The 12290-nt window shown below is 40.3% G+C and overlaps 1 protein-coding gene across 1 annotated transcript in view; it reads right to left on the bottom strand.

Annotated features, from left to right (window-relative positions):
- si:ch211-191a24.3 (tensin-3) overlaps positions 1–12290 on the bottom strand; it is a 46336-nt gene that overhangs the window by 20535 nt on the left and 13511 nt on the right. Inside the window, exons 13-16 of the mRNA XM_054602568.1 lie at positions 9584–10543; positions 4476–4606; positions 3353–3461; positions 3191–3259 (exon numbers count right to left, since the gene is read on the bottom strand). Coding sequence (XP_054458543.1) covers positions 3191–3259; positions 3353–3461; positions 4476–4606; positions 9584–10543 — 1269 coding nt within the window. The remainder of the gene's footprint in view (positions 1–3190; positions 3260–3352; positions 3462–4475; positions 4607–9583; positions 10544–12290) is intronic.

The following is a 12290-nucleotide window of genomic DNA, read 5'->3' as shown; positions in this document are numbered from 1 at the left end:
ATTCATATTTTAATTGATCATTCATTTATAGTTATCGTTTGTGCTGTTGGCAAGCCTTGAACTGTTGGGGCTTTCTCACATTACAAACTATAAAGAGTCACAACTGCTATCCAGGTGCTTATTCTGCGACAACCATGACGGTGGGAGCCTGAATTTTTCAATTGCACCAAAAGTCTCTGACATATAACAAAAAACAACTATGAACCAGAACCAGCAAAGTTTGTTTTTTAATATTTGTTACATTTTTACGTTAATATTGCCTCGGAAAATATCATTATTTGCACTCTATGTAATGTTATTTTCAAAAAAGAATAGAAACAGTTAAAAACTTGGACTGCAGGGCCCCACGCCTCACAGGGGCAGATGGGTAATACTTTAAGGGCGTGCCGCAGACAGACACCGTTAGAGACTACATTGTGAACGTGGGGAAGCATTTAGCAACTAAAATGCAAGATATTTACTAACATTCATAAAATGGACACAAACATGGCTTCTAATTAATGCTAATGTTGCTTTATGACTGCTGGATGACTTTACAAAGTGATAATAAGTCAACGTTGTGTTTACTGCTTGATCCGGTGACCCATGAGGACAAAAAATAATGGACGCTGACTTAATTAACCACTTGTGGCCAGAGACCAGATAGTCTCAGTCAGACTTACTTTATGTTGCATAGTTCCCAAGATTTGGGAAATGGACACATTGTGTAGTATTTTTTATATATGATAATGAAATTGTATTCATGTGTTATGCGCTGTATTTTATGAAGAATATTGTTTTGACCACATGTTTCTATCTGATAACTTAGTTTGAAATGCTGAAAAATACCAATCTTTCATTTTACTCTCGGCAGGGAAGCAAATAAGCTTTTTTTTCCAAATAATTGCAATTAATTTTATTGAAGTCAATAAATTAGCCAAAAAATCTAACTACATACATTTTTCTACCAAATGTCACCCAGTTCTAATCTAGATTTATGACTTTGTAACCTATGTGTAATTGTTTTGACCCTAAACAATAGCTCTCTGGATGATTTTACTTCTGTATATACCTGTACGATAACCTCACAGCACACACATAACATACACCCAGCGTGATTGGTCTGCTGATAACACAGTGGGAGCACAGCTGAAGGGCTCAACATGGCTGACTGAGGGCTCTGCTGTTGTACTGGAGCTTTCTGCTGCTGCCCACAGTAATCACTCCCAACATTACAGTAGCCTCGGGTCAAACTGTGATCACGGTAATGACTAACATTAAGAAAGAAATCATTTAAATGGGGAATCTGAATTGTTTGCCAGACAATCGTCTGCCTTTAACGTGGGAAACAGGAAACGCTCGTCGGCCTCCCGAACTTGGGGTGAGCTCCAGATATTCTGTATCCTTTGTTAATTCTTCTGTCCATCCAGTGGAGAAAAAGAATCTGGTGTTTTTTCTGTACACAAGGAATAATGACTCTTTCATCAGCTCCTTCTCCATCCTGCCTTTTCTGACAAAGGTGTTTACAATAAACAGGCGGATCTGCCCTTTAAAGGAATGAACTGATCTGTGGCCAATACAGAGCAAAATGTCATCATAAATAGTTCTTTGGTTTTGTAATCAATAAATGGATGACAATATGCTATGGTCACAGTATGGTCGATTATTTGATATGTACTGATAATAAACAGATTTGATATTTACATTTTTGCCATTAAATTCAAGAATTAAAACAATCTTGACTTGATTAACGTCTTAAACATAAGCACCCCTAAAATAATGGACCTGAGCTGCTCCTTTTAAGGCGGAGGTAAAAAAAAAAAAGAAAAACTCAAAATTACTTTTATACTCTATAGATTTATTTGTGTAAATCTGTGTCTGTTTTTGTCCTGATGCAAGCCAAATTTCTTGTGCAAAATCAAAATGAAATAAACATCTTAATCACAGCTCTGCATACCATTTATAATTCAGAAATTAACATGTACAAATTGCCAAAATGCAGAGACTTATACAGGCATAAACTCCTCATAAATCGCTCCGTTTGGGTCTGACTCACTCACTCTCTGCTGCATTTTAATTATACTGCAGAATTCTGCCCGTTTGCCATGATATTATGAATCCAGCGTGTGATAGTAGAGTACATTATGTCGTATCTAGTTGACAAGCAATCCGCTAAATCTAAACGTTTGAAAAAAATAGTGGTTCTACCTTCAAAAACTGTTGTAAATACTAATAGTGTCTGTCTCACCCACCTGGGCACCTTGCAGAGGGTCACATATTTAGAAATACTGTGTGCCAATTAACCCATTTCTTTTTGTTGGTTTTGGACTATTAAAGTAAAGAAATATGCTATTTGATGTTATTTTCTGTTTCATTATTTTACTAAGGCCAGTTATGTTTCAGCAGCTCCTCCAAACTTTTAGCTGAGGTGTATTTTTCATACTTGAGCCACAACAAAATGAGTTCACAGGCACTTAAACAGAAACTATTGAAATCATTTTTGGCAGAGATTTGGGTTGCATCCCCACAGTCGCACACTCCCCGCGCTAATTATCATCACATTATGTCACATCAAAAAGGTTTGTAGCTACAACAGGAACATGAGTCAGATCAAATACTGCTGAAAGACGCTTATGTTTTTTCTGACATTGCAGTAAATTTCTTCTGCAGCTGTGTGGTACATATCTCCTCGGGCAGGATGTCCCAGCAACAATAGACCCTCCCCTCCCAGAAAAGGAAGTGAGTGGACATCCTGCCTGCAGTGGTCTCTTCCTCTGTTACCGTCAACTATTATTAGCGGACGTCCAGTATCAGCTGTCCCTTCATGGGCCTGAGAGGATATCCCAAACCATTTTATCAAACCACCTTTTTACCTCAAACCTAAAAATAATAAACAAGCCATCTGTCTACCTCGAGCCAGACCCGACTTACCACAAACAGAGCCATGCCCACTCATCCAGCCAATGGCAACAAAGGACAGGCCAGGTGTGTGTGTGTGTGTGCGTGTGTGTGTGTGTGTGTGTGTGTGTGTGTGTCTATGTGTGTGTGAGTGTGTGTATTTGGTACATTATGCCAAGAGGACATTCCAGCCGGCCCTTGAACCCTGTCCGGCAACAATCAAGCGTTTGGCTTTAAACTCTAGTGGTCTCACCAGTCACACACACACATACATGTACAGTATATGGTCACACACACTCTTCGCGAAGTGTACCTTGTGTCCAGCTGTGTTGGTCCCACTGAACGCCAGTCCCCATCTGGGAAAACTCTGAGAAATGTTTCACTGGGAAGAGAAGGCAGACGCTGATAAGATTCCAAACTGCGGACACACCGACATCGAGACACATCAAGTGTCCATTCTGACCTTATCTCTTACCGTAGGGCGTCGGGGGAAGCACTGGGAAGCCCGGAGTAGCGGGGACAATGTCAGGGCTAGCTGTGTGTCCCCCATAATCCACGCTGTCGGTTTTGTAGAGATGCCCATGCTTTAAAACAGAACAACAGGATAAAAGATAGTCAGAAAATAATAAGGGTAAAAGTCAATAACATGTTTTTGTAAGTCTTACAGGATAACAAGCCCACACACACACACACACACACACACACACACACACACACACACACACACACACACACACACACACACACACACACACACACACATCAGCAGACATCAGTCTTGTGATCTGTGTGTGGCTACAGCCTCTGTTTTGGTGTAAACAGTTTGGTCATTCATGCCACCCAGCCGTAAGAGTGAGTGCAAGAGCAGAAACATCATAAAAAGAAAAAAGGGAGAGAGAGCGAGAGAGCAGGGAAGGGAGGAAGGTAGAAAATAAACATCTACAGAGATCCAGATAGTTATATATTTATAATCTTTACACAGATATTTTAACTGATTTTAAAGTGATAACTCTGTGTTATCTTTTTCTTTCATGTAACTCAGTAACACGAACATTCATAGTCTTCGGTTTTCAGAGTTAAAGACAAGTCAAGTCAAGACACTGAGTCCAAATTGGCGTTGTATTCGATTCAAAACAGACGGTAAACAAGCTTGAGTACAAGAGTCGAAAACAAGAAAACATTTATAAATCCACATAACGTCAACGATCAATTTGAAATGCAATAACATAATTTATAAACTGAAAAATAAAAAACTAAATATTCTTGTTACAAGACAACCAAAAAGATCATTTGGTATTTTTCACATTTGCACATAAAACTACATATCTAAAATGAGGATGCTTAGTTGTTATAGTACATTGCACAGAAACAGTTTGAGCTCTGTTTGGTCTCTACATACTCTTGGGGGAAATATCTGTCTGTTTAGCTGCTCAATGCTCCACTATGTTCACCAGCGAGTATCTAACTATGTGCCTCTGCTGCTTGCTGCTGAGCAGGAAGTCTACATTTCAAGAGCTTTTTCTCTCAAAACAGCTGTCTGCTTAAAAAAAAAACCCAGTAAATTTGTTGTGTGAGGTGAACGGGGAAATTGTGTGTACCGGAGATGGTGAGAAGGGGGGAGTGTAGGCGGGCGAGCCTCTGAAGCTCTGAGTACCCCCCCGCCTCCATCCCGGAGAGTGGAGACCCGCGTTGTCCGTCACATCACTGGCCTGCATCTGCTGCTTCCAACCTGAGATAACGAGAGGGGGGGGAGGTGCGTTGGAGGCAGACAAGGAGAGCCAGTCAGACAGATTATAATCTGAAATATAATCAACTAAAGAATCAAACATTCTTCTATGAAGTTACATGTCCACAAACAGGTAGGTAGAAGAAGAACACATAGCACTGACTGATTAAAGGTGATGACAGCGGTTCATGTTTAGCATGTTTGTCTCTGACAAAAGCGTCTAACGGCAGTGGGCAGCTCCTGTCATCAGGTCCGATGCTGTGTGACCAAACAAGACTTCACTGGGACCAGATGGTGGAACATTATGGCCAATTATCGGAAGAAAAACATCAGTTTGACAATCAGTCCAGTTATCTTTTCAGATGTGAGTGGATCATCAGGAAAGGAAGTAATATTTGATTTCTCTATCTTGACAACCAGAATCATAAAATTAACAAATTGGTAAGCAAAGCATTAGAGCTCAGTCTGCTCTGCTTTAGTTTAATGCACCATCGGTTTATATGTTGGCAGAGAAGTAGCAAGAAAATGCCACAATTGGTCCGCTAGAGACGACTGATGAGTCTATTTTTTTTAATGTAAAAGGTCCAATAGCTCGTTCACAATTCAAGAATAACAACATTAAAGTAAATTAAAGTTATGTTACTGTTCAGTGAAAAACAATCGACGTCTGTACCAGCTTAAATTGACAAACTTCATATGTTTTATTATTGGCACAATTTAAATGGTATCAAAAAATGATTTGTCTCTCCCCATTGACTACCGGACACATTTTTTCCGAAAAAAGATCCCATGGTGGTCTACCGGACGGGGAGGAACTTTGCCTTTCTGTAAGCTATTCATGACAACAAGCTTTAGTCAAAGAAGAATTATCCACTTTTTCAAGTCACTAAATTATACGTACGGTCATCAAATTATGTGATATTGTACAATATACATTCCCTCATGAGCTTCGCCAGCCCTTCTAAACATTTAGACACAGAAATCAACTTTTGACCACAGTATTGAAGTGTTGAGGTGTTCTATCACTTGTCATTGCGTCTACCACATAACGTGAGCTACCGGTTCAAGGAAGTACCGCTCTGGATCTTTGTCTTGGCTGTTGGTGAATGTGGAAACTGAGAGGAAGGCTATGCTTTCTGGGAGTGTGAATTGGGTTGAAACTCTTGTGGGACTGCTGCAATATAGGGTAAAAAGCCAAAGGTGTCACAAGGATTCTTTTCGGTTGAATTGTTTACTTGTACCATGAGTGGCACAGTTGGAAGGTTATCATGGTAGAAACACTGAGCAATTTGTTCTCTTGCTCTTGTATTCAGATAAAACACAACATATATTAATACAATTATCAAATTTTACTGTAATGTAGCCTTGGAAGACTATGGAAAAAGCAAATGCAAAACGTAACATAGAAACCACAGTCTAAAGTCTGTCATGATTGAGGTTGACCATATATGGGACCACACTCAATTGTGCATATCAACTATAAACAGCAATGTGGAACATTGTGAGCTCAGCTTTCATTGTGAGCATCAATGATCCCAAACTGGCATAGTCCAAATGAAACTAATCCGGTTCCTCTTCTACACTAGAGGGCTAGCTGAGGGTGTTTTTTTGTTTTTTTTAACAATGTCGAGTATCACTTGATACCTGCTGTACTTGTGAGGAGGCTATTCACTTTTGAGGACTTCAACTCCAAAGTTTAGGGAGAGGAAGAAGGGGGAGCATGATGCGGACACACTGGAGAGCAAAGTGTTGGGTCAGACTTCAAAAGCATTCCTGATCACTTACAAACTCCTGCCTCAAAACATCGCTTTGAAAAACACACGTTGCAAACTGCTGAAGTAACTCAGCAGTGAAATATTAGTGTTACTGCTTCAATCATGCCCTCGGGAAATTCTCAAACTCCCTGACCCCACATACATGCAAACACAAACGCTCCATTTCCTGTGCTCAAACTCCCTGATCAGGAGAAGAGCCACAAGACCTCTCATTGACCTGTCGCTGTACAAAAAAACAAGGTCAGAGGTTAAATGTCAGCGGTAATGTAACCCTGCGAGGCACATGGATTGCGGGTCAAAGATTCAGGAGCTGTCACGGATGCTCTGGACTGTCGGGAGCTCCCATAAGAACCACCGGGCCACTCGGGGTTAGCTTTGATGGAACAGCTGCTCCGAATGCAAAGAGCTGAGAAGTAATGACATCACCCACACACCTATGACCCGCAGTCCTCAAACAGAAAATGAATCAAATGAGGAGGTCGCTGCAGAAATGTGCCTCTTCTTTCCTTGATGTGTCCCAGTGGATGTTAGAGGTAGTAAATCTGTCATATGTGACAGCATGGCGACAGAAAGCAGGAATTGTCACTTTGACATGTTCAGGTTCAACATTTTTAAATGTTTTGCAAGTAAGTCTCAAGTCTTGACAATGCCGTCCAAAATCAAGTCCCAACTGCTAAACTTTTGAGACGTAAACAAGTTATTTGTCTGCACAACCAAACGCACCTTTCCCCCACTTTTCACACAACATGATAGGCTCTATATCGAATTGACACTCACTCAACCTTTAGTTAAACTCAGAAATACGTTGAGGTAGAGACCTCATTTACAATATAGCCACGAAAAAATGATTAACAACCAGTCATAGGCACCAAGAAACACAAATATGAAACTTAATAATGAGTGAAAAAATTCCAGTTGCCCTACGGATAAGAGATATAAAGGATACTTATTGTCAGGAAAATTTGTTTATCAGTTTTTTCATCTTTGCCCTTGGGGAGGATATCAGGTTGTCTCCAAGTCAAACAGAAAGTGAGTCATCGGTGTGAGTGAATTCATGAGTAAACTACATCAGAGGATCAGCTTTTTATACTCCAGCAATTCCAGATAGTAAAGAAAAATGGACTGAAAATGTTCAGAAATTTGTGAATTAATGCAGTCTTAAAACTTCTTGTACATGAGTAACATTACAGCGGTATTGTCTTCCATAAAAAACTTTCATTCCTCATTCGTTTCTTGACGACTTTTAAACTCAGACTAACAACTGTGTGGGATATACTGTAAGGGACAATACAAAACACTTACAAATTTAATTATTTTGAGTGGTGAGCTCTTTTACACTCAGTCTTTACAACTATTGCACTGTAGCTGAATGAGCAATACAGGCAGACTGCAGATGGAAAATAATAGAAATAAATCTGAATTACATCACATTATATTGTAACATGTATGATATTAACTAATTACATGATGCCTGAATTGCATAAGCAGGTGTGTTGGAGACAATTCTGGAGAAAATTGAAAAGGGTGCATTTATTTAAGGCAGTATTGGTGTTTAACGGTAAACTGAGTCGGACAAAGTTTTTCGGTTCATTATAGCTCCGAGATCCAGAAGACAGATTGCATGTCGATGGGCCTGAATCACTTTAAAATCTGCTCTTGTTTTGACTTCCACAGGTCTGTTAAGTTTCATTGTGTGTCACAAAAAAGATGGAATAGTTTTAAACTGATACGCTGTGAAAGCAACAGGCATGCAGGTCTGAATGATAAATAGGCCAGTATGTTTCAATCCTGAACTATGACAGTTAGAGTCCTGACTGCTCCCTGTGAGTGCTGTTAAAGGAGAAGATATTTGAGAGATCTAACAAGGTAAACATGTTTGCCTCATCTCAGCTTCAAAATAGTTCAACTGCACTTTTAAAACTTATTTTTCTTCATCAGGATTTGATCTATTCTGTTGCAGTTTAATCTGAAGTTATGCAGTGGATTGATTCTGGGCTCATGAGAAAGCTGTCATAGTGTCTATCTTCATTGACTGAATCTTTGCTGATAAGAAGTTACTGATTAAATGCCACTCAGCTGCTTGCAAAACTGTAAATTCTGTTATTATGTCAGTGGATTATGTTTTGATGCCATAACTTCATCCTGAGTGTCACCGTCCTCTCTCATACTTCACTTACGTAACCTTTTCTTCAGCCTCTGTATATTTCCATTCATAATAAGACAGACTGTAGGAAAAACACATTATTGTGCTAACGTTGCAGGAATATCCACTACCTGTTTAACCGAATGCTTCCACCCTTTCAGCAAACACTGTACATACAAACAAACACACCTTCTGTTCTGTAAGAAACCCAGTGGTAGATTTCCACGTACGGGCACAGCTTCAGTATTTCAGTCTGGGTTATAAATGTTTCTCTGTATGTGCAGGCTGAACTGAGCTCCACAATATAACAAGTCCAACATACCAGCTTCATCTGCCCGCCAGCTTGTTGGCACACGTGTATTTTCTTTAGTCTGGCATTTCAGCTGGTCACAATATTACAGTGGACTGTTTTGTCTCTCTGTACAAGTAGAGCTGTGGAAAGCTAGTTATATTGTACAAAGGTAAAGGGTTTGTTTACCCAAAATACATGTATTTTTAGTAATAGCTGTATTTAGCAATACAGAAAATGTTGGCTATAAGTGCTGAGGTTTGGTAATATCAGCCACTTAAAGATACACAACCACGCTAGCTCTCTGAGTTTAGCTCTTAAACACAGCAAGGTTTTGAGCTAAATGCTAATTCAGCAATGTTAATATGCTGAGGTTTAGCAGGTACACAAGGTACACAAAGTGCAGCTGAAGCGGAGAGGAATGACAGTAGTTCTGCACGTATTTGGTCATGAACCAAAGATTGGAACGATGTGTGTAACAAATTTCATGACGAACCACCAAAGAGTTGTTGTGAACCTTGAATCAAAATAAAAAATGGAGGATCACCAAAGTCAGTTGGACTCATCATCTGGGAACCATGACCAGGACCAAATGTTATGGTAATACATCCAATAGTGGTTGGAGATTTCAGTCTGGTGGACGAACCGATTGATATTGTCAACCCTAGAGCCGTTCAGCTAACCAAGATAGAGATTCGGCATTGTTTCAAACTAGTATTTTCATCATTCTGTGGTGTGATGCTTCTTTTTGTCATTCATTATCACTGTCTTACCTGCCAGATGGGTATGCCCGTTGTGGCTGAGGCCGTTGGTGTGGAGGGAGGCGGATCGGGACATGGGTGCACAGCTCGTAGGAACGGGAACAAAGGTGGGGTCCAAATCTAGAATGAGCTGGTTCAGCTGCTCTATGGACTCGTCGATATCCGTGGTCAACGACGACAAATCCTCTTCTCCGCAAGACGAAGCGTGTGAGGTATTGACAGACTGCGTGTTGTGTGTAGCATCTGTGTTTTGTGTGACGTTGTGTGTGCCATCCTCGTCTCCCAGCCCTCTCTGCACTGCTTCCCTGCTGCTGAGTCCTCTGGGTGGGGTGTTAGGCACTACCAGAGGCGGCGGCCTCTTTTTTCTCGGCCTGAACCTCTCCGCTCCATCTACTTGAAGAAAGGTATCAGTGACGACTTCAACCATCTGCTGCTGCCGAACCCAGGAGTGAGTGGAGTACTCAGCGTGGGCTGATCTCTGAGTCTCAGGCAGGTTCTTAGAGGAGAGGGAGCAGATGCCGCTCGAGCTCGGCACGTCTGAAGCAGGAGGTGCTACACGATCGACGTCATCCTCATCATCTAATATATCAGTTTCCCTCTCACTGGACGAAGCCCCTCCATTGATAGCGTGTTCCAGTTCAGATTCATCTCCAGTCATCTCCCTGTCCCATCCGCCGGACGCAGCAAGCTCAGTCATGACCTCCAGAAGAGGCTGAGCAATCTCAAAGTCCAACCCAGAGAGCAGCTTCCCTGCCTGGGTACAGTTGTCCCGTGCAGACCCTTTCCTCTGTCTGGCTCCGGTTCGCCCCTGAGAGGCAACAGACAGGCCGGAGTCACTGCTGGCAGACGGAGCTCTGTCACTGCAGCTGGGGCTGCTGGTGGTCAGGCGGAACGAAGCTCCTTCCTCACTACTCTTCTTACTCACTCTGCCAAACAAACTGCCATTTTCGTGGTCCAGGATATGAGGTGGAGCTGTGAAGACAAAATCATGGAGGTCAGCAGAAGGTTTATACGTTGGCAGAGGAGTGAAAACAGATGAGAAGATGACCTATAGAAGCAAGTGTGACTGTTTGATGTCAGATGAAATCAGGGAGCCTTCAACCACAAAAAACAACTGCTATTGCATATTTAATGATGGTCTGTTTCTGCCTCATCTCTTACATATATTTAATTCTAGCTTCTTTTAGCAGAGTGTTATAATTAAACAATTTCACTTGTACATCAGATTAGGGCTTTAACTCACTTTCTTTATTTAATTTCAGTATCAATTATTTTCTTAATTAATCAATTAATCATGTGGTATACAACATGGAAGAAAATACTGAAAAACACACAATCAAGAAAAACACTTATAACAAAGAAAAGCAGGAATATTCACTTTATAGAAACTGAAACCACAGAAGTTTTGCTTTAAACAAAAAAAGACTGAAATTATGAATTGTTTCAGCTGTAATATAAATAAATAGAAATATAATAATAATAATAATAATAATAATAATAATAAATAATTTTCCCTAAAACAGGTGCAGCAGTTCCACCAATGAGTGGTTTATGACAGCATGTATGTAGTAGTTTGTAAGTGTAGTTTTACAAATCACAAAGCGTATTGCTGTGACATCATTGTAACAACTGAAGGGGAGGTACAGTAAAGGAGCATTTACTTTTTTTTTATTAACTCCTATCTTATCTCAGCTGCAGAGATAAGACTTTAGTGAGTTAAACAAAGTTAAATTTAACAAATTTTAACTTTAGCACACATAACACATTTATATATGCAGCACTACTGTATATGATTCACTATGACACACACACACACACACACACACACACACACACAAACACATCACCTGTTAGACCACAGCCATCACACCAGACACTCCATGTAGATAACACAGAGACCCTTTGTGTAGGCTGGCGGATGCATACGTGTTTAGTTGTGTGTGTGTGTGTGTGTGTGTGTGTGTGTGTGTGTGTGTGTGTGTGTGTGTGTGTCACGCAAAGGAAGCGTGCGTCATAGTAGTGTACCTGAGGTCAGATAGAGCTGATTGCAAACACACGCACACACAAACAAACACACACACACACGGACACACACATTTTGTTATACTTTAACTGTCTTTTGCAACAAGAGAGTGTATTACTAAGTCTTACAGCAAGATGGAAACCTACTCGAGCAATCAAGATCTGGTACAAGGAACAATCAATCATTTAATCAATTTGTCAAATTGTCAAACTAATTATTTGATAATTTGATTATTTGTTTTTTTCATGTAAAAATGCCTTGCATCCCTTCAAAACTTGCTTGACAATTATAAAGATTTGCTGCTTTTTTTGTCAAATATGGTAGTAAACTGAATACATTTTGGTTTTACACTTTTCTTAATGAAAACTATAGTCAGTTGTATTGCTAAACTATACAGTGTGTATTAGAACTAAACAAGCAATTCCTTTCCTGATGAAGGTCTTTACATTGAAATGAGATAAGACTGCCTCGTACAGTGACTGTAACAATACATACAGTGCATACCAGAGCTGTATGAGCACAGCCTCTTAAGTCCAGAGAGGCAATAAAACTCAAATACCAGACATGCAACCCCACAGCTGGTCTGTTAGGTGTCTCACACACAGATGCACAGAGTAGCACATTCACACACTTATAAACATTTTGTGTAACTTTTACAGTACTGTCAGAAACTTCAGCAGAAAATACCAAACTAGC

Source organism: Anoplopoma fimbria, chromosome 8 (assembly GCF_027596085.1).
Source record: "Anoplopoma fimbria isolate UVic2021 breed Golden Eagle Sablefish chromosome 8, Afim_UVic_2022, whole genome shotgun sequence".
In the NCBI taxonomy this organism is placed as follows: Eukaryota; Metazoa; Chordata; class Actinopteri; order Perciformes; family Anoplopomatidae; genus Anoplopoma; species Anoplopoma fimbria.
This window is presented reverse-complemented; position numbering and strand designations above follow the sequence as displayed.